Source organism: Petromyzon marinus, chromosome 13 (genome assembly GCF_048934315.1).
Source record: "Petromyzon marinus isolate PM22_M1 ecotype Great Lakes invasive population chromosome 13, UKy_Petmar_22M1.pri1.0, whole genome shotgun sequence".
Classification (NCBI taxonomy): Eukaryota; Metazoa; Chordata; class Hyperoartia; order Petromyzontiformes; family Petromyzontidae; genus Petromyzon; species Petromyzon marinus.
The window spans coordinates 15178814-15206453 of NC_133679.1; the positions used below are offsets into that span (position 1 = coordinate 15178814).

Sequence of the window (27640 nt, forward strand, 5' to 3'; positions counted from 1 at the left end):
TGATGTTGTGTAACCAGGCGACAGCTCAAGAGACCGGGACGGAGGCACGTTCTCCAGAGAGACCTGGGGCGCGGGAATCACGAGAGGGTAACGCAAAGACGAGGCACAGCGACGAAGCAAATAGAAATCGGAGCAAAAGCAACCAAATAGAACATTATAATGGGAGGTGGGTTGTGTCACGTGTGGCTCAAGGTCACCTGTTGAGGGAAAGGTCACCCTGCAGAATCAGGGTCACTTGGCCATGGTCATCATCACATGCTGAGGTCACATGTCAGGGAGGGTCAGAGTTCAGACACCCTTGCTGCTGACATATGCGGGGCTTTAATGTCCAACAGAAACTCGCGCCTGCCATCTTTCTGTATCCCTCCAACCCCCCCGTGCTCAACTCGCCTTCCCCGTCATCGCCTGGCGGCTGCAGCCCGAGCCTGGCGCTGGTGCAGGCGCCGTCGGCCGGGCAGATCTTGGCCCAGATGTCACGGCAGACGTCGGCGTCCGGGGCCAGCCAAGCATCGGCCACCACCACCTGGGTGCGGCAATGTCGCTCGCCACCTCCTCCACCGCACCGCCTCGACCACACCACCTACACTGCAGGACGGCGCTCATCACGCACCGCTTCCGCTGCCCTGCGGTGCGCCGCACTGTGCCGCAGAGCGGTGCGCGTCACCGCACCGGGTCACGGTGTCGGCATCGGCGCCTGCCAGCGCACTAACGCAGCAACACTGCTGCCGTGCGTGTCCCTCTGCGTGTCTCTGTCTACCGCTGTGCACGCTCCCCTGTGCGCGTCTGTGTGTCCGTGCCCCTGCGCGCGCGAGTGCCTCCATCCCCGTGTGCCTGTGCGCGCTGTGTGCGTGTCTGTGCGCCCCTCACCGCGCAGCCCGGCAAGGCTCAGTCTCCGCCGTTTGGCCACAGCTTTGCGGCGAGCCCCTCGTCCTTCAGCCCCCTCTCCAACCCGGCGTCGGCGCCGTCGCCCGGCGCGCCCACCTACGCCAGCATCGGCACGCGCACCACACCCTACGGTACGGCCAGCGCGCTCCAGTGGTGGCGGGGAGTGAGGGGGGAGTGAGGAGGGGACCACGGCAGGACCGAGGCGCCCTGGCGGGGCCACAGAAGGTCGCGGGCCCCACGGCGGGGGAGACCCAGGAGGGGCGCGGGAGCCGTGGGATTCGGGAGCCGCCGGCGGGTCGCCTCCCTCCTCCCCGTGCGGTGACAGCCGCCACGCGGCGCCGCCATTGCGCTGCGCGGCGGTGACGCACGGTGATGGGACTCACCGGGCCCGGCAGCAGTGGCGGTTCCCGTGCGGAGCCGGGATATCCGATTGTTCGAGTCAATGATACGTCGACCCAATATCCACTCCGCTACTCGACCAATCGGAGCGCACGGAATTTTTTTTTTTACTAAAAAAATAGGGTCTTCGCCTCTGTTCCCACGTGTGCCGTTGGACGGGAGGTTGGTGGGCGGCCAGGTTTCGATGACGCCGATGTCGTTGGCGATATCTGCGGGGCCGCGGCTCATGGTGGGGAGGGGGGGGGGTCCCCGCCTTTGACAGGGCAGGATTTTGGCACGGTCACCGCGTTTCAAGGAGCCCGAGCCACCACCAACAGCAATAAAATCAGCGCTGACTGCAACGCGAGGTCTCGACCGCTCTCGGCGGCGGCGGCGTGGCCCCGTTGGCAGGGCGCCCACCGCTTGTTGCAGCCGTTCACGGTTCGAATCCAGCGGCCGCCCTGGTAAGCACTGCGGTTGTATTAACTGTAATTACTCCTCCACGCCGTCCGCCTCACAGCGGACGTCATTGGCAACAGTCGACCACCTCCAGATCCTTCCTCTCCTTCGCACGGCGTCTGGCAAGCGCCTGACGCCTTAGTTGCGTGCCGCGTCCTCGTGATCCGTCCGCTGGCGTGAGCGGCCGAGCGGGGCGTAGCGGTGGGGGGTGCTGCCCCCCCCGAGTAGGCGCACGGCGGGCGGCTGTGCGATGGACGGACCGCACCTCGCCGCGTTCGCCATCGCGCCGCTCCGTCGTTCTCCGTTTGTTGTCGTTGCGCTTGTAGAGCCAGGAAAGCCTGAGCCCCAAGACGTTTTTGCACGGGGGTCCTGCCAAGTTTGTTTCAATAGGGGGTGGCGATTGTAGCTCCCTAAATTCCAATTGGGTGATTAGCGGTGTCATTTATCGCAAGGGCCTACTGCCAATGACGTCACCGGATCTTGAACCCCCACTGCGAGTGAAGCAGAGGGGCGCAGAGTATCGTCTTGCGCCGTTTAGATGCGAGCCGCAGGATAAGCCAGGGGCGGGCGCTGGATTCGAACGGCGAAACCTCTCGGCGAGCGGCGAGCGCGCTACCGCCAACGGCTTGCGCGATGGCCGAGTCGGAGGGACACCGAGGGCGGCGACCACCGAGACCCTTGGGTTCGAGCCCGGGTGCCGGTGCCGGTCTACCAGTGCGGGGGGGGGGGGGGTCTCGCGTGTGGCGAGCCGGCGGTCTCAGTGGCCCTAGCAACTCGCGCGTCGTCCGATCCTGACCGCAGCTCGAGACTCGCGGCGAGTCTCACCGTGACGGAGAGGGAAAATACGCGGTGACGGAGACTCGCCGCGAGCCTCAACGCCTCGGCTCCGCTCTCGCCCTTTAAGGGGGCCGGGAGGTTTAATTCGCCGTTTGGAATTTGTGATGTTTATTTTTTTATATACTTTTTTTTTGCAACTTCCTCGCCAAATTCCTGCGCGCGCTTCCCCGGGGCCCGGCCCTCGCCGCCTCCTCCTTCTCCTCGCCCTCCGGCCCTCGCCTCCTTCTCCTCGCCCTCCCCTCCTCTTGGCAGTGGCGGCGGCGGCGGCGGTGGCGGCGCCGTGCGGGGTTTTCGAGGGATTCTTATTTTAGCGATTAAATTAAAACCAGCGGCAGCCGTGCTCCCATCCAAAACCTCCGCTCTCCTCTACAGCTCCACTCTTTGTTTATCCGTCGTGTTTGTAGAAGCTGGGGGGCGGGCGGGGGTGGTGTGGGGGGGGGCGAACAGGGAGGGGTGGTGGCCGAGGCTGGGTAGCGGCAGCAGGTGCTCAGTGACACTGCGGGGTTGTGGTGAGGGTGTTGTGTCGAGTGTTGCAGTCTAACTGTTGCCGTGAGTATGGGCCCCCAATGGCGGGGACGCTAGAGGCCACCGTGACTGCTGCCACAGGGCCCCGCTCGCCGTCGGCTCCCGTCCGAGTGCTCCGCAGGGCTCCGCAGGGCCCTAATGAGAGCCCACAGGGGCCCACACTGCGCCTTTCATTCACTCGGAGAACAAACGGGGACTGTGCCGCCCGGTCCCCACCCCTCCCCCAGCCCCCCATTGACACAGGGAGCTGTCGGAGTGGCGGGAGGGGGGCACGCGGACCGCGGAGTGAACGCGGGGTCACAGTCCAGGCCGCGGAGGGGGAGCGGCCACTGCAGACAGCTCCCCGAGCCTCACTGTGACCCCTTGACGCTGACCCCACCTCTGACCCTAACCCCCAACCTGATCTCACACCGCGACCGCGACGCTCACCTCTCTGAAGCCCATGCCAGGCTGCGTCATGAGCACAAAATATCTCGGCAGACAATCCTCCTCCCTCCTCCTCCCTCCTCCTCCCCCCTCCCCCTCCCCGTCCCTCCACGTAAACGACGCGACCCTTTCTGACACATCCCGTCAGCACACGCACGGCCTCCCTCCTCGACCGCTCTCGGTGGCGGCGGCGTGGCCCCGTTGGCAGGGCGCCCACCGCTCGTTGCAGCCGTTCACGGTTCGAATCCAGCGGCCGCCCTGGTAAACACTGCGGTTGTATTAACTGTAATTACTCCTCCGCGCCGTCCACCTCACAGCGGACGTCATTGGCAACAGTCGACCAGCGCGTGCCGGGCTCACAGACAACATTTGCCATATTTAGACAAATTGCCTCGCAAATATGACTTAATTGCAATCAAACATATAGCAGCAATCACCCCCCCCCCCCGCCTGCCCTCCTGAGAAAACCTGGCAGGATCCTCCTGAAAACGAGTCTTGAGGCTCAGAGCACTCGTCCAGTGTCTTATCAGCACAGTCAGGTCCGGCAGTACCAACGCCGCAGGTGCCCCGTATCTAACAGAGGGAGGAGCATCCGTCGGACCATTCCGAGCAAACAAATGCGGGGACACAGAGCCGTCCCTACGGTACGGCGAGTCGGGGCAATCGCCTTGGGCCCCGCGCATCGATGCCACGGTGTCAGATGTAATACTTCTGGTTTAGTTTGAAGGCGTCGGGGGGGTCCACGCGGTGAGTGATTTGCCCCGGGCCCCGCACTCCACCCACGATGGACGGCCCCGCCTGTGCATGAACGGCAGCGACGGTGGTCGTGGAAATCGCACGGGTCACGCGGTGCACACGCGCCGCACGGGGGAGACCTCTTGACAGCAGACGGCAGCTGCTGGGAAGAGATTGGGGGGCCAGGGTTTGGCAAGAGCGGCGCGGGGCACGAGGAGCTGCCTGCTCGCTGGATGAACGGAGGCTCCCAACGGAGGCTCCCAACGGGGGAGCGTGGCGTTAGGTTCGACATTAGAAGTGGACACACAGCTGGACGACCTGGGCAGTTTCAAGATGTGGTCGTGGCTACGGAGGCATCGTAGAAGACGCTCGGATTTGTTTGCTCTGCCAAAGCCGCCTTTAACGCCAAGAAATGCTGCTGCTGCACGCAGCACAAACTTGGCCCAAGTTAGACTCCAGCTGCTGCTGCTGCATCTGGGGGTGGAGCGCCCAGCTCCTACCTCACTGCTTCAGCCAACTGAGTTCAGCGTGAAGCAGCAGGCAGGGAAATCGACGATCACCGCACTCATTGACTCACTCGGCTCGCTCCCCCACCGGCGGTCAGTCACCTACCTATCACTCTCGTGACACTGCTACCGTGGTCGCTGTTCCCGTGAACTTCCCTCGGTGATTCCTCCTCCCATGTTGAGGACTCGGTCAACTTAACGCTGTGCCATCTCATCCACACTGTTCAACCACCTCCACCACCAACACTGCAGGTCACAACAACACACCCCTCATCCACTCAATCACCTATTCACTCATGCACTCAAAGACAGAGACTCCCCCCCCCCCCCCCGTATAGCCTTAACGGACAGCTTGGGCAAGTTTTGTTAGCGAGCACTTATGAAGGCCGGCATGGCACACAAGGGGGTGGGTGGCCAGCACCACGCCCGGCCGCCTTTGTCTCCCCAGTGGCGATATTTGCACACCGCACCAGGTACTCATTTGAGGCTGAGTCGACCTAGGGGAGGCCCAGGACCGGTTCAAATAATTGTCACTGGTTTTGGCCGTGAGTGGGAATCGAACTCAGGGCGCCAGGTTTATAGCGCAGCGTAGCACTAACCGCTGCACTACCGCTCCCGACTCACACACATTTACTCACTCACACTGTCACCCACTCCCACACTGACTCGCTCATTCACTCACTCACTCACCCACTCAACCACTCACCCCACTGCAGGGTCACCGACTCACACATTCACTCGCTCCGCTGTCACCCACTCTCATACTGGCCCACCCACTCACCCACTCAACCACTCACCCCACTGCAGGGTCACCTCTCTCTGCTTCTTCCCTCGCACTGCAATCCCCTCCTCCCATCGTCTCTTCTCTTTTATCTCCAAACCTCTTACAACAATAACCTGGCTCAATCAATAACTTCGCTCAATTCTGCAAACGCGTTACACTCTCATGATCTCTTCCGACGTTTATAATGCTAACGTTAAAAATAACCGCCACTTTTTTCAAATTTCCTTGTTGTGGTTTTCACACCTGATGATGATTGCTTGTGTTGCAGTCGAAACGTCGTGAGAATTTTATTGTTTAATATTTTTATTATTTTGTTTCCCTTCTACGTGAGTTTACCGAAAGAACCAAGAATATGAATCCCTGCAGTCACGAAAGCTTTAAAACAAAGTTTATAATGCTTTTTGTTGCTGTTTTTTGGCGTTCTGGGTCTGCGTTTAATAATGGTGTTGAATTCAAGTGGGGGCATCAGGACGAGATGTTGTTGACAAAAACGTGTACAACAACATTCAGGACCTACTTAATGATGGTAGCTACACAACAATTTAAAGAGATCCCACCAACTGCCTCGTTACAAAAACGAACAGTATCATCACTGATTCAGCTTCATTAATTGAACAGACCAAACGGTTTTCCTGAAAACCCTCTGCTGCTAAACCACCCAGACTATATGGCTTACCAAAAATCCATAAAGAGGGTGGACCCCTTCATCCCATCGTCTCCACCATTGGCTCAGCCACCTACAAACTGGCCCGGTTTCTGTCTGAGACCTTGCAGCCATTCACTGGTAAGACCACCTCTTCTGTTCTTAACTCAGCTCACCTGGTATCGTCAATTAAAGACATCTCACTGTCCCCAGGTGATTTGCTCGTTAGTTTCTACGTAGTTTCTTTGTTCACCAAAGTTTATGTGCGTGATACCATTGCAATCATTGAAGATCTGGTCCAACATGGATTGAATGCTGATGTACCGGCCTTGGTGAGACACTGCCTCACCAATACATACTTCACCTGGGGTGGAATATTCTACAAACAAACTGAAGGCACCCCAATGGGTTCTGCCTTATCTCCCGTTGTGGCCAACATTTTCATGGAAAAATTTGAGACGGACGCCATCCAGGCATCCACTCTACACCCGTCCTTGTGGAAGAGATACGTGGATGACACGTTTGTCATCTGGCCACATGGCCGACCGGCTCTGAAACAATTTCTCAACCACATCAATTCCATTCACCCAGCAATCAAATTCACCATGTAGGTAGAAAAGGATGGCATGCTACCCTTCTTGGTAGTCTTAATCAAAAAGAGACCAGATGGCTCAATGAGCCATTCTGTCTACAGGAAAGTAACCCATACTGACGCCTACCTAAAACCTGATTCCCACCACCATCCATCCCAGAAGAATTCCCTCATCACAACGCTACACCATAGAGCTCAATGTATCTCCGACCATGAACACCTAACCAGTGAACTCAAACACGTACACCAAGCTCTCAAGCGAATGGATATTCTGACTACACAATCCGCAAAGTCATCACCCCAACCATGAGGAAGGAGCCATCTGAAGATCCAATAAAAACCATCACCTTGCCTTACATAGCAGGGATAACCAAAAATATTTCCAAAATCTTGAACAAACACATGATCCAGGTCCGATTTAACAGTGCATAAAATTCGTGATCTGATCCCACCTGTGAAGGACAAGATTCCTGACATGCAATATCCCGACGTCTACAAACTAAGCTGTACCTGCGGCAGCAGTTACATTGGGGAAACTAAGCGACATGTCTTGGACTATGTTCGTGAACATGAGGCAGATGTGAAACACGGCAGGACCAACACTTATGCCGTGGCTGATAATTACTTTAATGTGGCTGGCTCACGTGAAATTGATTTCTCTAAGACGATGGTACTTTGCAAGCCGACTGGGTATCAACAACGGTTCGTTCATGAAGCCATCCATGTATACAGACAGTTTCAACCGAGACGATGGTTATAAACTCAGCAATCATTGGAAAGATGTCATCAACCACTTTGGGTCATGACTTGATTTGTGTTTTCTTGTTGACCTCTCCCGTCAGCAGTGTGGGTGGGTGTAGCGAGGTGCAATGCCCCCCCCCCATCTCTACCCCCTTTCTCCCCCTATCTCTACCCCCTCCCTCCCCGCATTGTCTCACGCACTTGGACCACGCCCCTCGCCCTCAGCTCCTCCTCCGTCTCGCGCTTTACTCCCCCTCTCTCCCCCTATCTCTAACCCCTCCCTCCCCGCATTGTCTCACGCACTTGGACTCCGCCCCTCGCCCTCAGCTCCTCCTCCGTCTCGCGCTGTACTCCGACATTAGCATTGGCTGCCCCGCCCCTGCTGTTTACGCCGCCGCTTTCCTTGCTGCTGCCTCGCAACTCTCGGCCCCCCGTCCACTCACAACTTTGGAAGCCCTTCTCAGCTGTTGCATTTGGATGCTTGTCCCCTCTTTTCTCTTCGCCTGATGAAGACCGCTTGTGTTGCGATCGAAACGTCGTGGGGTTTTTTATTTGATGTTTAATTTTATTTGTAATTTTATTTGCATTTTCTATCTACGTTACTTTACCGAAATAACCAAAGAATATGACTTTGAAACCTTTGCCGTGACCTTGACCAAGTTGTTTTGTGACCCAGACGTCACCCAGTCGTGACCCAGTCGTGACCCATTCCATGACCCAGACGTGACCCAGACGTGACCCAGTCGTGACCCAGACGTGACCCAGACGTGACCTAGATGTGACCCATTCGTGACCCAGTCGTGACCTAGACGTGACCCAGACGTGACCTAGACGTGACCCAGTCGTGACCCAGTCGTGACCTAGACGTGACCCAGTCGTGACCTAGACGTGACCCAGTCGTGACCCAGACGTGACCCAGTCGTGACCCAGACGTGACCCAGACGTGACCCAGTCGTGACCCAGACGTGACCCAGACGTGACCCAGTCGTGACCCAGTCGTGACCTAGACGTGACCCAGTCGCTCTGCGTGCGCGTCGCTGTCCCCTGTCTCGACCGCGAGCAGAGGGGGGCCAGGGAGGGGGTCCCGGCGGAGGGGGCTGGCCCCAGTGGCAGCACGGGGGCCAGGGAGGAGAAGGGCACACTCACCCCCCTGCAGGGCAGCCCGAGGTGTTCCAGGTACACACATACACAACAACAACAACCGCCATTCGCCACTAAGTGGCGGTGACGTCACCACGACGCTTGTGCCAGGCTATGTGCACCCTGAGGCCACGTGAAGTGTCGAACGCCCGCTGGCAGGAGGTCACGGGGCAGACTCAGGTGCCACGGGTCGACTGACTGAGATGACTGGCTGATGCACCACCTGTGCTCCCTACTGTGCCAACCTGCTGTGCTTTAGCCACCCGGCGCTCTGCTCGTTGTTCTGAGCGTCACTCCTCCGCCCTCCATTGTTGTTGGAGGGCGACTACCTCCAACTGCCCAGTAGCGTCCTTCACGAGCCTCCTCCACAGAGGCCGATCTTGACACCGCTGGTACCAGTCATCGGCAAGTCCACTCAGCTCCACGTCCTCCTGTACCACATCACTCCATCTCTTCTCTAGCCCGTGCCGCGCCCGCTTAGCCCCCTCGATCCGGCCGAACAAAAGCTGTTTTAGGATGCGGTGGCTGGGCATGCGGGCTACAAGACCCAGCCATTGCAGCCTTGCCCGCCGGAGGAGCTCACCGATGGGACCTTGCCCAGATCTTTCAAGGATTTGTGAGCTCCTCATACAATCCAGTCTGGTTAAACCCAGGATGGATCGTAGGCAGGCCAGCCTAAATGTTTCTAACCGGCGAAGATGTTCCATTAGGGGGGTCCACGTTTCGCAAGCGTAGGGAAGGGAGGGAATGACCGTGGCCGAGAAGACCTGAAGCTTAGTGCGGAGCGACCGACCAGGTAGTTTCCACACAGCGTTACGCAACCGATGAAAAGATATTGCCGCTCGACTGATTCGGAGTGAAACCTCTGCTGTTAAACTGCAGGGCAGCCCGAGGTGTTCCAGGTACACACATACACACACACACGCACACACACATACACACACGCACACACACGTACATATGCACACACACACGTACACATACACACACGCACACACACACGTACACACAAAGATAAAGATCCCCCGTGTAGCCTTTAAACAGACTGTTGTGGCAAGTGCTGTTAGCGAGCACCTATGAAGGCCGACACGGCACACGAAGGGGTGGGTGGCCAGCACCACGCCCAGCCGCCTTTGTCTCCCCAGTGGCGATGTTTACACATCACACCAGGTACTCATTTGAGGCTGAGTCGAGAACCACACCCTACACACATACAGTGAGGGGAAAAAAGTATTTGATCCCCTGCTGATTTTGTACGTTTGCCCACTGACAAAGAAATGATCAGTCTATAATTTTAATGGTAGGTTTATTTGAACAGTGAGAGACAGAATAACAACAACAAAATCCAGAAAAACGCATGTCAAAAATGTTATAAATTGATTTGCATTTTAATGAAGAAAAACAGTATTTGACCCCTCTGCAAAACATGACTTAGTACTTGGTGGCAAAACCCTTGTTGGCAATCACAGAGGTCAGACGTTTCTTGTAGTTGGCCACCAGGTTTGCACACATCTCAGGAGGGATTTTGTCCCACTCCTCTTTGCAGATCTTCTCCAAGTCATTAAGGTTTCGAGGCTGACGTTTGGCAACTCGAACCTTCAGCTCCCTCCACAGATTTTCTATGGGATTAAGGTCTGGAGACTGGCTAGGCCACTCCAGGACCTTAATGTGCTTCTTCTTGAGCCACTCCTTTGTTGCCTTGGCCGTGTGTTTTTGGTCATTGTCATGCTGGAATACCCATCCACGATCCATTTTCAATGCCCTGGCTGAGGGAAGGAGGTTCTCACCCAAGATTTGACGGTACATGGCCCCGTCCATCGTCCCTTTGATGCGGTGAAGTTGTCCTGTCCCCTTAGCAGAAAAACACCCCCAAAGCATAATGTTTCCACCTCCATGTTTGACGATGGGGGTGGTGTTCTTGGGGTCATAGGCAGCATTCCTCCTCCTCCAAACACAGCTCCACGTCCTCCTGTACCACATCACAACAACAACCGCCATTCGCCACTAAGTGGCGGTGACGTCACCACGACGCTTGTGCCAGGCTATGTGCACCGTGAGGCCACGTGAAGTGTCGAACGCCCGCTGGCAGGAGGTCACTGGGCAGACCCAGGTGCCACGGGTCGACTGACTGAGATGACTGGCTGATGCACCACCTGTGCCCCCTACTGTGCCAACCTGCTGTGCTTTAGCCACCAGGCGCTCCGCTCGTTGTTGTGAGCGTCGCTCCTCCGCCCTCCGTTGTTGGAGGGCAACTGCCTCCAACTGCCCAGTAGCATCCTTCACGAGCCTCCTCCACAGAGGCCGATCTTGACACCGCTGGTACCAGTCATCGGCAAGTCCACTCAGCTCCACGTCCTCCTGTACCACATCACTCCATCTCTTCTCTAGCCCGTGCCGCGCCTGCTTAGCCCCCTCAATCCGGCCAAACAAAAGCTGTTTCGGCATGCGGTGGCTGGGCATGCGGGCTACATGACCCAGCCATCGCAGCCTTGCCTGCCGGAGGAGCTCACCGATGGGACCCTGCCCAGATCTTTCAAGGATTTGTGAGCTCCTCACACAATCCAGTCTGGTTAAACCCAGGATGGATCGTAGGCAGGCCAGCCTAAATGTTTCTAACCGGCGAAGATGTTCCATTAGGGGGGTCCACGTTTCGCAAGCGTAGAGAAGGGAGGGAATGACCGTGGCCGAGAAGACCTGAAGCTTAGTGCGGAGCGACAGACCAGGTAGCTTCCACACAGCGTTACGCAACCGATGAAAAGATATTGCTGCTCGACTGATTCGGAGTGAGACCTCTGCTGTTAAACTGGAGCCAGTCATAAGCACACTGCCCAGGTATGGGATACTCTTCACTCTCTCCACAACTGCCCCATCACCGATTGGGAGTTGTGGGGGTGGAGTGTCTGATGGTACAAAATACCCAGGCAGGTGCTTAGTTTTGGTGGGGCTGATGGTAAGGCCCCACCTCTTAGTGGCACGCTCCAGTCTCAGCAGCAGCGTCTCCAACTCCTCCTCTGACTGAGCAGCTATTACCAAATCATCAGCATACATAACGTGGTTGAGCAATAGGGAGCTATCCCTTGACCGCACCCGGGCATCGATTAGCCTCCCATTATATCTGTACCATATGGAGATTCCCCCGGTACAGCTATTGAAGGCTTCACGAACTACGTGGTCAAAATAGATGTTAAATAATGTGGGAGCCAGAGGACATCCCTGTCACACCCCAAGGTGTACAGCGAATGGCTCTGACTCCCGGCCACGTAGTTTTACCCGGGCCCGCTCACCATCATGAAGCTCCTTAATGATCGTGAGCAGAGGGTCAGGTACTCCAAAAGCACGAAGAACGACCCAGAGCCCAGGCCTACTGATGGTATCATAGGCCTTGACCAGGTCAATAATGCAGAGATGTAGGTCTTGTTGGAATTCCCTACACCTCTGCTGTAGCAGACGGACAGAAAATATGGCATCTGTGCAGGACCGCCCTTTCCTGAAACCGTATTGGGGCTCCGCAAGCCTCTCCTCAGCGTGCCTGGCAAGGCGATGCTGAATAATCCTTGCCAGGACCTTTCCCGGCACACTGAGGAGTGAGATGCCCCTGTAGTTGTTACAGTCTGTGCGGTCCCCCTTCTTAAAAAGGGGGACCACCAGGGCATCCTTCCAATCCTGCGGAACCCGTCCAGTGGTCCAGACTGTTGTTATGATGTCATATAGGGCAGTCTGTGCACAAACGCCACCCTCCCTCAGCATTTCGCTTGGGAGATCATCTCTGCCCGCTGCCTTTCCTGGTCTCAGACTCCGGATCGCCTTCAATACTTCCTCAGCAGATGGCACCTCAGCCAGCCACTCACAGGGGGTGACTTCTTCCAATATTTGAGGCACCGCAGCCTCAGCAGGGTCATCCTCACTTTGTGCCACGATGTTTTCCTGGCTGAGGGATTTTCCCTCCCCCAGGACCTCACAGAAATGCTCAGCAAATCTGCGAACCTGTTCCTGGGGGTCGGAGATTGGATCACCGTTTTTTCCCCTAATGATGGTAATAGGTGTGGTGCTGCAGGTTACTTTTTTGATGGAGTTAAATAGAGATTTGTGATCACGGGCCACTGAGGCAGACTCCATCTCCTCAGCAACCCGCGACCACCACCCATCCTTGCAGCACCTCACGGCTCTCCGAACCTCCGAGCGAAGGCTGCGGTAAACCTCCTCATTCTCTGACGTGGGATTCTGTAGCCGATGACAGTGGGCCTGTCGCTTTTTCTCAACCATCCTGAACACCTCCTCTGTCAGCCAGGGTCTCTGGGGAGGTCTGGACCGCGTACCCAAAGCAGCCATTGCAGCTGCATGAGTCACAGTCCTTAACTTCGCCCATTTACCCTCGACATCAGGAGGAGTCGGGGACGATGCCAGTCCAAGCCGCAAGCGATGATGAAATTCTCGCTTGCAACTTTCATCAGATAACTGAGACCAGGCCACTTTATGTTGAAATGGGGTCGTGGGTGTACACCCACCACCGGAGTGGAAGAATGGCAGGCGCATCTTACAGATGACTAGTCGATGGTCAGAGGGCAGATCAGCTCCACGGTAGGTCCTGGTATCAAGGACATGGGCTCGCATTCGCTGGTCCGTCACTATGTAGTCCAGCAGATGTTCTTGCTTGGACCCGGCATGCATCCAGGATGTTGTGTGGATGCGCCGATGCCGGAACAGCGTGTTGGTAATTACAAGCCCATGGGCTGCACAAAGATCTAGCAGCCTCCTACCGTTGTTATTGAGCTGATCTGGCCCATGCCCTCCAATGACTCCAGACCAGGTGCCAGTATCATGACCAACTCGGGCATTGAAGTCACCCAACATGATGACTCTATCCCGAGGGGCCACTTTAGCCAGCACCTGTGACAGGAGGTCATAGAAGGCATCTGACTCATCGGCTTTGCCTGCATCCCTCCACGGATGTTCATCTTCGGTGGGGGCATAAGTAACCACGACCACCATTCCTCGCCTCCGGTTGATGGGAAGGCGAGCCCAAAGCAGCCTGGGGCTTACAGCTTCCCACACCTCACCGCCACGCTCCCACGCCCCCTTCATTCTTTTGTTCAAAAGAAGAAGAGAAGAACGTACACACACACATGTACACACATGTACACACACACACGTACACACACACACGTACACACACACGTACACACACACGTACACACACACGTACACACACACACGTACGCACACACACACACACGTACACCCACACACACGTACACACACATGTACACACACACACGTACACACACACACGTACACACACACACACGTACACACACACGTACACACACACGTACACACACACATGTACACACACACACACGTACACACACACGTACACACACACGTACACACACGTACACACACACACGTACACACACACACACGTACACACACACGACGACTCGTGCTGTCTTGGCCCGCGTCCTGTCCCTGGCAGTGCGACCCAAGCCATTTGATGACATCAAATGGCAGCGCTGCTGTTGCTGCTACTATTGTTGTCATCGGACAACACGAATAGCCTGAGAGTTGGACCTGAACCAGTCCCCCCTCTCCGCGTTGCCCACCAGGAGATGCTGTCCATGCTGGGAGACCCCACGCAGGGAGCTGGGAACTACAACAACGAGGACTTTGGAGACCTTGGAATGTTCCCTCCCTTTTCCGAGTGACCTAATGACCTGGGTCACCTCTTCCCCTCCCCCCCGTCTGCGTGACCATGTGACCTGGGTTATATCCCCCCCCCCCTCCATCGAGTTGTTCATTGTGAAAACGCCCCATTGATTTGGTGACCTGAGCCAATTTGGTTCATTGCTGAGAGGTGGATTAATGGAGCGGAGGGGTTCACGAGTTTATGGATTCATTCATTGCTTGAGTCATGAATGCATTGATGGGTTCATTCATCGCTTGAGTCATGAATGCATTGATGGGTTCATAGGCAGAGAGGGGTTATGGGGTCACTGGCTTAACGAGGTGAAACGTTTCTAAGCAAGCGGATCATAATGCCAATGGATTGATGCATCGGTGAGTGGTTTAGTTAATGGGTAGTTGGCAGGTCAATGAGTTGATGGATTAATGAATCGTGGGGTTAATTAGTGGGTTCCGTAATGAGTCGACGTGTTAAACGAGGAGCGATTGAATTAATACGTCAATGGGTTAACGAGGCCGTGTGTAATGAGTCGATGGTTTAGCCCGTTAATGAGGGTGCGGTTTTAAAATATCAGTGGGTCAAGGTAGGCGCTGCATAATGGGTCGGTGAGTTAACTAATGAATAGTTAACGAGCCGGTGAGTTAACGGGTTGGTGAGTTAGCGGGGCCGGTGAGTTAACGGGGCCGGTGAGTTAATGAGTCAGAGGGTTAACAGGGCCGGTGAGTTAACGGGTTGGTGAGTTAATAGGGTCAGTGAGTTAATGAGTCAGAGGGTTAACGAGTCAAGAGGGTTAACGGGGCTGGTGAGTTAACGGGGCCGGTGAGTTAATGAGTCAGAGGGTTAATGGGGCTGGTGAGTGAACGAGCTGGCGGGTAAATTAATGAAGCTATTAACTTTGTCTCCGTTCCGCACCCCACCCCCTCCCCCCATTCGTGCTGTGGTGGTGGAGGGATGGGGGAGGGGGTAGCGGGTGGGGGCCGCGTGCCAAACGTCGTCTCTCTGTGCGTCTCGTGACTGTGATTAACTCCGCCGCGCAGTCTTCGTCGTTATAATTATTGTTGTTGATGTTATTGATGATGTTGTTATTGACGTTGTTGATGTAATGATCGTCGTTGTCGTCGTTAAAGTCGCCACGCGTTGGTCGTGTGAGCACGCGCTGCGTGGCCATCGCCGCAACAACAAAAACACCACGAGGAGCGGCCCGCCACTGATCGTCGCTGGTCGCGAACGTCGCCAATTTATCCGGGAAAGCCGCAGTCCAGCGACTCGCTTTGCGGGAGGGAGGGAGGGTCCTTGCTGCTGCGTTGAGGTTTTTTTTTATTTTCAAGATGTTCTCAGCCAATTAATGATGAGTCGTGTTTGTTTGTTATTCACGTTGGGGGGAGGGGGGGGTGGAAGCGGAGCAGCCGGAGAAAACCCACGCCTTGGTCGAGAGGGCAACGCTCTATCCCCGTACAGATGGAAACGGGTGGAGGTTCGTCCGCAATTTTCTGTCCCGCGTTCTCCGAGCAAGCCAGGGCATGGCACCTCCTCGACGCCCGATGGCGAGGAAGTTTCACACCATCCGTGTGTGGTCCTCCAACCCTCCTTGCTGCTGCCTCCGCAGCACTGGATGACAGCAGTCACGTGCCACACAGCCACCACCACTGTCCGGGGAACCGAGCAGCAGTTCTGCCTCTAACCCTCTCATCACCCAGCCACGACTACGAACCCTAACTAGCCAACCAATCAGATACAATCACAACCCTACCACCAACCCTAACTAGCCAACCAATCAGATACAATCACAACCCTACCACCAACCCTAACTAGCCAACCAATCAGATACAATCACAACCCTACCACCAACCCTAACTAGCCAACCAATCAGATACAATCATAACCCTACCACCAACCCTAACTAGCCAACCAATCGGATACAATCACAACCCTACCACCAACCCTAACTAGCCAGCCAATCAGATACAATCACAACCCGACCACTATCCCTAATTAGCCAGCCAATCAGATACAATCACAACCCTACTGCTATCCCTAACTAGCCAACCAATCGGATACAATCACAACCCTACCACTATCCCTAATTAGCCAGCCAATCAGATACAATCACAACCCTACCACCAACCCTAACTAGCCAACCAACCGGATACAATCACAACCCTACCACCAACCCTAACTAGCCAGCCAATCAGATACAATCACAACCTGACCACTATCCCTAATTAGCCAGCCAATCAGATACAATCACAACCCTACCACCAACCCTAACTAGCCAGCCAATCAGATACAATCACAACCCTACTACTATCCCTAACTAGCCAGCCAATCAGATACAATCACAACCCTACCACCAACCCTAACTAGCCAGCCAATCAGATACAATCACAACCCTACTACTATACATAACTAGCCAACCAATCAGATACAAAAAAACACAACCCTACCACTAACCCTAACTAGGCAGCCAATCACACAAACACAATCCTACAACTAACCCAACTAGCCAGCCAATTGTATACAATCACAACCCTACCACTATCCCTAACTAGCCAACCAATCGGATACAATCACAACCCTACTACTAACCCTAACTAGCCAGCCAATCAGACACGAACACAACCCTACAACTAACCCAACTAGCCAGCCAATCAAACACAACCCTAACCATAACTAGTGGGCAAACTTGATATGATCACGTGCTTGTCCACTCACCAAGCCAGCCAGACAATACAGCTCATATCCCCTACCCAGCCAGACAATACTACTCATATCCCCTACCCAGCCAGACAATACAGCTCATATCCCCTACCCAGTCAGACAATACTACTGATATCCCCTACCCAGTCAGACAATACTACTCATATCCCCTACCCAGCCAGACAATACTACTCATATCCCCTACCCAGCCAGACAATACTGCTCATATCCCCTACCCAGCCAGCCAATACTGCTCATATCCCCTACCCAGCCAGACAATGCTACTCATATCCCCTACTCAGTCAGACAATACTGCTCATATCCCCTACCCAGTCAGACAATCTGCTCATATCCCCTACCCAGCCAGACAATACTACTCATATCCCCTACCCAGCCAGACAACACTACTCATATCCCCTACCCAGTCAGACAATACAGATCATATCCCCTACCCAGCCAATACAGCTCATAGCCCTACCCAGCCAGACAATATAGCTCATATCCCCTACCCAGTCAGACAATACTACTCATATCCCCTACCCAGCCAGACAATACAGCTCATATCCCCTACCCAGCCAGACAATACTACTCATATCCCCTACCCAGCCAGACAATACTACTCATATCCCCTACCCAGCCAGACAATACTACTCATATCCCCTACCCAGCCAGACAATACAGCTCATATCCCCTACCCAGCCAGACAATGCAGCTCATATCCCCTACCCAGCCAGACAATACTACTCATATCCCCTACCCAGCCATACAATACAGATCATATCCCCTACCCAGCCAGACAATACTACTCATATCCCCTACCCAGCCAGACAATACTACTCATATCCCCTACCCAGCCAGACAATACTACTCATATCCCCTACCCAGTCAGACAATACAGATCATATCCCCTACCCAGTCAGACAATACAGCTCATAGCCCTACCCAGCCAGACAATACTACTCATATCCGCTACCCAGCCAGACAATACAGATCATATCTCCTACCCAGCCAGACAATGCTACTCATATCCCCTACCCAGCCAGACAATACAGATCATATCCCCTACCCAGCCAGACAATACTACTCATATCCCCTACCCAGCCAGACAATACTACTCATATCCCCTACCCAGTCAGACAATGCTAACTCCGTCCCTAACCAATTGGCCAATCGACCAGCACGAGTCCCAGCCATTCCTCTGGCCCTAACCCTCACCCTAAATGTGCCCAGGGTTCACATTTCTCACGCAGGACTCTCCGGTTCGAGTAGACTTGGCTCGAGGGGTGGCACGCGGCAAGCAGTCGTCGTGGTAGCCGTAGCGAGAGGGATACTCGACGTGATGTGCCGGATGCGGAAATCTTCCCCCCCTCCCCCACCCTCCGGTGTTGGCGCGCGCGCGTGGTGCAGGTGTGGTCACGTGGAGGCGTCGTGAGTAAAAGGTGCGCGAGCCCACGTGGTGGTGGATAACGGCGTGAGCTGCGAGTGGATGGGTGGGGTGACCATTGCGAGTGAATGGGTGGGGCGGGGGAGCGTTGTGAGTGAGTGTGCATTGTCAATGATCGTGCATTGGCAATGAGCGTGCATTGGCAATGAGCGTGCATTGTCAATGAGCGTGCATTGGCAATGAGCGTGCATTGTCAATGAGCGTGCATTGGCAATGAGCGTGCATGGTCAATGATCGTGCATTGTCAATGAGCGTGCATTGGCAATGAGCGTGCATTGGCAATGAGTGTGCATTGTGCATTGGCAATGAGCGTGCATTGCCAATGCGTGTGCATTGGCAATGAGTGTGCATTGTCAATGAGTGTACATTGTCAATGAGTGTGCATTGTCAATGAGCGTGCATTGTCAATGAGTGTGCATTATGCATTGTCAATGAGTGTGCATTGTGCATTGTCAATGAGTGTGCATTGTCAATGAGTGTGCATTGTCAATGAGCGTGTATTGTCAATGAGCGCGCATTGTCAATGAGTGTGCATTGTCAATGAGTGTGCATTGTGCATTGTCAATGAGTGTGCATTGTGCATTGTCAATGAGTGTGCATTGTGCATTGTCAATGAGTGTGCATTGTGCACTGTCAATGAGTGTGCGTTGTCAATGAGTGTGCATTGTCAATGAGTGTGCATTGTGCATTGTTAATGAGTGTGCACTGTCAATGAGTGTGCATTGTCAATGAGTGTGCATTTTCAATGAGCGTGCACTGTCAAGGAGTGTACATTGTCAATGAGTGTGCATTGTCAATGAGTGTGCGTTGTCAATGAGTGTGCATTGTCAATGAGCGTGCACTGTCAAGGAGTGTACATTGTCAATGAGTGTGCATTGTCAATGAGTGTGCGTTGTCAATGAGTGTGCATTGTCAATGAATGTGCGTTGTCAATGAGTGTACATTGTCAATGAGTGTGCATTGTGCATTGTCAATGAGCGTGCATTGTCAATGAGTGTGCATTGTGCACTGTCAATGAGTGTGCGTTGTCAATGTGTGTGCATTGTCAATGAGTGTGCATTGTTAATGAGTGTGCATTGTTAATGAGTGTGCATTGTCAATGAGTGTGCACTGTCAATGAGTGTGCATTGTCAATGAGTGTGCATTGTGCATTGTCAATGAGTGTGCGTTGTCAATGCGTGTGCGTTGTCAATGAGTGTGCATTGTCAATGAGTGTGCATTGTCAATGAGTGTGCATTGTCAATGAGTGTGCACTGTCAAATGAGTGTGCATTGTCAATGAGTGTGCACTGTCAAATGAGTGTGCATTGTCAATGAGTGTGCATTGTGGGTTTGTTAGTGAGTGGGGGGGGGGGGGGCTGTGCACTGTGGGTGAGTGAGCGTGCGGTGTGTGTGTGTGCGTTGTGAGCGTGCGGTGTGTGTGTGTGTGTGTGCGTTGTCCGTGAATGTGCACCTCTGATTTGCACGGTTGGCTCCGTACGGTGCGAAATAAGTTCAACACATTCCATACAATTTGAGTGTGTGAGTGTGCAGTGTGAGTGTGTGAGTATGCATTGTGAATGTGTTAGTGAGTGGGGTGTGCATTGTGAGTGTGTGTGCATTGTGTGTGTGTTGTCAGTGTGTGCATTGTGAGTGGGGTGTGCGTTGCTAGTTTGTGAGTGAGTTGGGTGTGAATTGTCAGCGAGTGTGCACTGTTAGTGAGTGCGGTGTGGGATGTGTGTGTACTGTGAGTGTGTGCATTATGAGAGTGTGTGCATTATGAGTGTGCGTGCATTGAGTGTGCGTGAGTTAGTGAGCATTGTTCGTGAGGATTGTAAGTGTGCATTGTGAGTAAGTGGGCATTGTGAGTTAGTGTGCATTGTCAGTGAGTGTGTACATTGTCAGTGAGTGTGCATTGTGAGTGTGTGAGAGTGAGTGAGCGAGTGGTTGTGCATTGTGAGTGGTGTGTGCATTGTGAGTGAATGGTGTGTGCATTGTGAGTGTGTGAGTGAGTGGTGTGTGCATTGTGAGTGTGTGAGTGAGTCGTGTGTGCATTGTGAGTGAGTGGTGTGTGCATTGTGAGAGTGTGAGCGAGTGGTGTGTGCATTGTGAGAGTGTGAGTGAGTCGTGTGTGCATTGTGAGAGTGTGAGCGAGTGGTGTGTGCATTGTGAGTGAGTGGTGTGTGCATTGTGAGTGAGTGGTGTGTGCATTGTGAGTGTGTGAGTGAGTGGTGTGTGCATTGTGAGAGTGTGAGCGAGTGGTGTGTGCATTGTGAGTGTGTGAGTGAGTCGTGTGTGCATTGTGAGTGAGTGGTGTGTGCATTGTGAGTGTGTGAGTGAGTGGTGTGTGCATTGTGAGAGTGTGAGCGAGTGGTGTGTGCATTGTGAGTGTGTGAGTGAGTCGTGTGTGCATTGTGAGTGAGTGAGTGAGTCGTGTGTGCATTGTGAGTGTGTGAGTGAGTCGTGTGTGCATTGTGAGTGAGTGAGTGAGTCGTGTGTGCATTGTGGGAGTGTGAGTGAGTGGTGTGTGCATTGTGAGAGTGTGAGCGAGTGGTGTGTGCATTGTGAGAGTGTGAGTGAGTGGTGTGTGCATTGTGAGTGTGTGAGTGGTGTGTAGATTTGTGAGAGTGTGAGTGAGTGGTGTGTGCATTGTGAGTGTGTGAGTGGTGTGTGCATTGTGAGTGTGTGAGCGAGTGGTGTGTGCATTGTGAGTGTGTGAGTGAGTGGTGTGTGCATTGTGAGAGTGTGAGCGAGTGGTGTGTGCATTGTGAGTGTGTGAGTGAGTGGTGTGTGCATTGTGAGTGTGTGAGTGGTATGTGCATTGTGAGTGTGTGAGCGAGTGGTGTGTGCATTGTGAGTGTGTGAGTGAGTGGTGTGTGCATTGTGAGTGTGTGAGCGAGTGGTGTGTGCATTGTGAGTGTGTGAGTGAGTGGTGTGTGCATTGTGAGTGTGTGAGCGAGTGGTGTGTGCATTGTGAGTGTGTGAGTGAGTGGTGTGTGCATTGTGTGTGTGAGTGGTGTGTGCATTGTGAGTGAGTGGTGTGTGCAATGTGGGAGTGTGAGCGAGTGGTGTGTGCATTGTGAGTGTGTGAGTGGTGTGTGCATTGTGAGTGTGTGAGTGGTGTGTGCATTGTGAGTGAGTGGTGTGTGCAATGTGGGAGTGTGAGCGAGTGGTGTGTGCATTGTGAGTGTGTGAGTGGTGTGTGCATTGTGAGTGTGTGAGTGGTGTGTGCATTGTGAGTGTGTGAGTGGTGTGTGCATTGTGAGTGAGTGGTGTGTGCAATGTGGGAGTGTGAGCGAGTGGTGTGTGCATTGTGTGTGAGCGAGTGGTGTGTGCATTGTGTGTGAGCGAGTGGTGTGTGCATTGTGAGTGTGTGAGTGAGTGGTGTGTGCATTGTGAGTCAGTGGTGTGTGCATTGTGAGTGTGTGAGCGAGTGGTGTGTGCATTGTGAGTGAGTGAGTCGTGTGTGCATTGTGAGTGAGTGGTGTGTGCATTGTGAGTGTGTGAGCGAGTGGTGTGTGCATTGTGAGTGTGTGAGTGAGTGGGGTGTGCATTGTGAGTGAGTCAGTGGTGTGCATTGTGAGAGTGTGAGTGAGTTGTGTGTGCATTGTGAGTGTGTGAGCGAGTAGTGTGTGCATTGTGAGTGTGTGAGTGAGTGGTGTGTGCATTGTGAGTGTGTGAGCGAGTGGTGTGTGCATTGTGAGTGTGTGAGCGAGTGGTGTGTGCATTGTGAGTGTGTGAGCGAGTGGTGTGTGCATTGTGAGTGTGTGAGTGGTGTGTGCATTGTGAGTGTGGTGTGTGCATTGTGAGTGTGTGAGTGAGTCGTGTGTGCATTGTGAGTGAGTCAGTGGTGTGTGCATTGTGAGTGAGTGGTGTGTGCATTGTGAGTGTGTGAGTGAGTGGTGTGTGCATTGTGAGTGTGTGAGTGAGTGGTGTGTGCATTGTGAGTGTGTGAGCGAGTGGTGTGTGCATTGTGAGTGTGTGAATGAGTGGTGTGTGCATTGTGAGTGTGTGAGTGGTGTGTGCATTGTGAGTGTGTGAGTGAGTGGTGTGTGCATTGTGAGTGTGTGAGTGGTGTGTGCATTGTGAGTGTGTGAGTGAGTGGTGTGTGCATTGTGAGTGTGTGAGTGGTGTGTGCATTGTGAGTGTGTGAGTGAGTGGTGTGTGCATTGTGAGTGTGTGAGCGAGTGGTGTGTGCATTGTGAGTGTGTGAGCGAGTGGTGTGTGCATTGTGAGTGTGTGAGTGAGTGGTGTGTGCATTGTGAGTGTGTGAGTGGTGTGTGCATTGTGAGTGTGTGAGTGAGTGGTGTGTGCATTGTGAGTGAGTCAGTGGTGTGTGCATTGTGAGTGTGTGAGTGAGTGGTGTGTGCATTGTGTGTGAGTGGTGTGTGCATTGTGAGTGAGTCAGTGGTGTGTGCATTGTGAGTGTGTGAGTGAGTGGTGTGTGCATTGTGAGTGAGTCAGTGGTGTGTGCATTGTGAGTGTGTGAGTGAGTGGTGTGTGCATTGTGAGTGTGTGAGTGGTGTGTGCATTGTGTGTGAGTGGTGTGTGCATTGTGAGTCTGTGAGTGGTGTGTGCATTGTGAGTGTGTGAGTGAGTGGTGTGTGCATTGTGAGTGTGGTGTGTGCATTGTGAGTGTGTGAGTGTGTGAGTGAGTGGTGTGTGCATTGAGAGTGTGTGAGTGGTGTGTGCATTGTGAGTGTGGTGTGTGCATTGTGAGTGTGTGAGTGAGTGGTGTGTGCATTGTGAGTGTGTGAGCGAGTGGTGTGTGCATTGTCAGTGAGTGAGTCAGTGGTGTGTGCATTGTGAGTGTGAGTGAGTGGTGTGTGCATTGTGAGTGTGTGAGTGAGTGGTGTGTGCATTGTGAGTGTGGTGTGTGCATTGTGAGTGTGTGAGTGTGTGAGTGAGTGGTGTGTGCATTGTGAGTGTGTGAGTGGTGTGTGCATTGTGAGTGTGGTGTGTGCATTGTGAGTGTGTGAGTGAGTGGTGTGTGCATTGTGAGTGTGTGAGCGAGTGGTGTGTGCATTGTGAGTGAGTGAGTCAGTGGTGTGTGCATTGTGAGTGTGAGTGAGTGGTGTGTGCATTGTGAGTGTGTGAGCGAGTGGTGTGTGCATTGTGTGAGTGAGTCGTGTGTGCATTGTGAGTGTGGTGTGGCTGATGCGGGTGTGCATTACATGGGGGGGGGGGGGGTGGTGTAATGCGGGAGTGGTTCTGAAATCGAGTCTGGGCCAAGTTCTCCTCCTCCCTCCCCCAGTCTACTCCCCCCCCCCCCGAATCCCTCCCACCCGGGCTCCCGGTGCCGCTGTAGTATATATGAACTCACCACTCACGCGACTCGGGCAGCGGCTTGCGGCACAGACTCGGGTTCAAGAGACTGACACACTGAGACACAGACTCAGAGACACTGACACGCACTAATCGACAGTCTGAGATACGCAGACTCGGACACGGGCTCAAAGAATGCAGAGACGCAGAGACAGACTGACTCCAAGTGACTCGGATATCGGTGCAGAGGGAGGTGGAGTCGGGGACACACTCATACCGGCAACACACACTAAGACAGATGCACAGAGCCGACTCAGAGACTCACACACATACCCATAGACTTAGAGACAGACAAAAACACACACACAGGCCTACACACGCTTATATAGACAGGAACAACTGCAGACATGTGGGCGGTCATAGGAGCCGCACATAGACACAAACACACCTGTACATAGACACGCACCTGTACAAAGCCACACGCACATAGACACAAACACACCTGTACATAGACACGCACCTGCACAAAGCCACACGCACCTACACATAGACACAAACACATTTGCACATAGACACACACACCTGCCCATAGCCATATGTACAGACTCAGAGAACACGCGCAGACCCGGCCACTCAACGCGTCCGTGAAGGTCAACAACAACAGCAGCATCATCGGCGGCAGGTGCGTCCGCTGCTGCTGCCTAACCCGGAGTGGTGAGGAGACCTGTCCGCTCACCACCACCACCACCACGAGGAGCTCAGGTGAGCACGGCCCAGGTGAGAGAGACGCTGGAGGCAGGTCGCAGGGCGAGCGAGACGCAGAAGATGGATCTTGAACGAGGGATCGAAGACAGTGTAGCGATGTCCTCCGTTGACTCGGGGAGGCCTCGCCGAGTCTCAAGGCCCATGTTCAGGAGGGTGCCATAGGCACGGGATCTGAAGTCTGAGATCTGCGACGAGTGATTTAGTGCGAGTCTGTGTGAGATTATTCATTTGGTGAATGTCAATGTTGTGGGGAGCGGTGGCGCAGTGGTTAGCGCACCTCGCTGAGAACCCGACCGTGCGAGTCCGCTTCCCGCTCACGGTCAAAAATCGGTGGCGAAAATCTGAACCGATCCGGGGCCTCCACTGAGTCGACTCAGCCTTAGAATGAGTACCTGGTACTGTGTAAACATCAGAACTGGGAAGACAAAGGCGGCCAGGGTCCTGGCCACCCAACAATCACTCGTGCGCCGTGCCGGCCTTCATAGGTGCTCGCTTACAGCACTTGACCCAACTTGTTGGGGCTATATAGGAAATCATTGTCTTTGAATGTCAGTGCGCGTGCGTGTCGTTGTGGGCTGTGATATATTTTATGAATGCGTGTTGTGCTGGGAGTGTTGTGAATGGGTGTTTGTGAGTGGGAAAGAGAGGGTGTGTGCGCGTGTGTGTGACTTCGTGTGAATGGGTGATTGTGAAAGGGGGAACGTGAGTGTGTGGCTGTGTGTAAGTTTGTGCGAGAGTGTGAGTGTATTTATGGGGATCATTATGTGAGTGTTACTATACTTGGAGTGTTTGCATCAATGTGTGTGTCAGAGCGCATGTGAGTGGTGCGATTGTGCGAGTGTGAATCGGTTATTTTGAGCGTGTGTCCGTCTGTGAATCTTGTGAGTTTATCTCGGGGGATCTTTGTCTGATTGTACATGCGAGTGTGCAAGTGAGCGATTCTGTCTTTGTGTAGCGCCACTAGGGAGACAAAGGCGGCCGGGTGCTGTGCTGGCAACCACCCCCTCGTGTGCCACAGTGCCGGCCTTCATAGGTGCTGCTCGCTAACAGCACTTGCCCCAACAGTGTGCTAAGGCTACACGGGGGATCTTTGTCTCGTTCGTGGAGTGCAGTGGCCAGCGCGTTGCGCTACGAACCCGGCGACCCGAGTTCGATTCCTGCTCGCGACAAACGTCCGTGACGAATCACTGAGCCTGTCCTGGGCCTGCCCTAGGTCGACTCAGCCTCAAATGAGCACCCTACCTGATGAAGTGTGGACACATCAGCACTAGGGAGACAAAGGCGGCCAGGCGCGATCCCGGCCACACCAACCCCGTCCGCCTTCGTCCGCCTTAACAATGGGTGCTCCTGGCTAACGGCACTTGCCCTGACAACACGTGTGAGCTACACGGGGCGGGGGGATCTTTGATCATTGCCTTTGGCTCGTGTTTGTATGCGTGAGGCTGTATGCTCGTGTGCGTTGAACCCGGCATCCCCTCCCCCTCTATCGCCCCCCCGCCCCCCCCATTAGAGTTATTTTTAGCGCCGCCGTGAGGCTGAGATTTTACATCAAATCCCAGACGGCGGGGTGCGGAGTTGAGCAGAGGGGGGGGGGTCCCAGGGAGAGGCACGGCGGTTGTTATGACTGCGTTGAGGGTGGGGGGCAGGAAAGGAGGGGGGGCGTGGGGGGGGTCTAGGAGGGGGCTGTAGGGGAGGAGGGGGAGCGTGAGGCAGTAAGGAGGAGTGGGAAGAAGGAGAGATGAGCGGATGGGATGTAAGATCGACGGGGAGAGACAGGGGGAGCGGGACGTGGGGGGGCTGTGGAGGAAACCGCTGGAAGCTGCCTTGGATGACTCTCAACTCCACCCTCCGCTCCACCCCACTCCACCCTCCGCTCCACCCCACTCCACCCTCCGCTCCACCCCACTCCACCCTCCGCTCCACCCTCCACTCCACCCCACTCCACCCTCCGCTCCACCCCACTCCACCCTCTGCTCCACCCCACTCCACCCTCCGTTCCATTCCGCTCTCTTTGTCTCCTCTCCCTGACTCAACGCTCTTCATCTGCGGCGCGCAAACCCAGCGGTGGAACGCGAGATGGAATGTTTGGGGGGGGAGGGGATGGGGTGTAGAGGGGGTGGGGGGTGCCTGTACCGAGTGGGGGGAAGGGGGGGGTAACCTGTACCTGGGCGAGACCACGTGACTCTTGTGTGGTGGGTGGGGAGGGGCGGGGTTCAGGGGCTGTAATCCAGCGCTGTGGAGGTGGTAGCGAGGGTTGGTGGATGACACACAGATGACACACAGATGACACACAGATGACACACAGATGACACACAGATGATGACACACAGATGACACACAGATGACGACACAGATGATGACACACAGATGACACACAGATGATGACACACAGATGACGACACACAGATGACACACAGATGATGACACACAGATGACACTTAGATGACACACAGATGACGACACACAGAAGACACACAGATGACACACAGATGATGACACACAGATGATGACACACAGATGACACACAGATGATGACACACAGATGATGAAACACAGATGACACACAGATGATGACACACAGATGACGACACACAGATGACACACAGATGACGGACGACACACAGATGACACACAGATGACACACAGATGACACTTAGATGACACACAGATGACGACACACAGAAGACACACAGATGACACACAGATGATGACACACAGATGACACTTAGATGACACACAGATGACGACACACAGAAGACACACAGATGACACACATATGATGACACACAGATGATGAAACACAGATGACACACAGATGATGACACACAGATGACGACACACAGATGATGGACGACACACAGATGACACACAGATGACACACAGATGACACTTAGATGACACACAGATGACGACACACAGAAGACACACAGATGACACACAGATGATGACACACAGATGATGACACACAGATGACACACAGATGATGACACACAGATGACGACACACAGATGACACACAGATGACGACACACAGATGACACACAGATGACACACACAGATGACACACAGACGACACACAGATGACGACACACAGATGACGACACACAGATGACGACACACAGATGACGACACACAGATGACGACACACAGATGACGAC

At 54.1% G+C, this 27640-nt stretch overlaps 2 protein-coding genes across 12 annotated transcripts in view; both read left to right on the plus strand.

Annotated features, from left to right (window-relative positions):
- The window catches only part of LOC116942090 (aryl hydrocarbon receptor nuclear translocator-like), an 87452-nt gene extending 68954 nt beyond the window's left edge, over positions 1-18498 (plus strand). For all 9 annotated transcript variants that reach the window (XM_032953660.2, XM_076066898.1, XM_032953663.2 and 6 more), the window contains 4 exons: positions 419-527; positions 875-1016; positions 8575-8687; positions 14258-18498. In XM_032953660.2, the coding sequence (XP_032809551.1) occupies positions 419-527; positions 875-1016; positions 8575-8687; positions 14258-14356 (463 nt within the window). In that variant the 3' untranslated portion in view covers positions 14357-18498. The remainder of the gene's footprint in view (positions 1-418; positions 528-874; positions 1017-8574; positions 8688-14257) is intronic.
- A 5224-nt stretch (positions 18499-23722) lies between these two features.
- The window catches only part of LOC116942085 (cell migration-inducing and hyaluronan-binding protein-like), a 50045-nt gene continuing 46127 nt past the window's right edge, over positions 23723-27640 (plus strand). The window contains exon 1 of one of the 3 annotated variants that reach the window (XM_076066895.1): positions 23723-24495. The gene's annotated coding sequence lies outside the window, so the exon portion shown is untranslated. The remainder of the gene's footprint in view (positions 24496-27640) is intronic. The other 2 variants (XM_076066897.1, XM_076066894.1) reach the window with 2 other exon arrangements.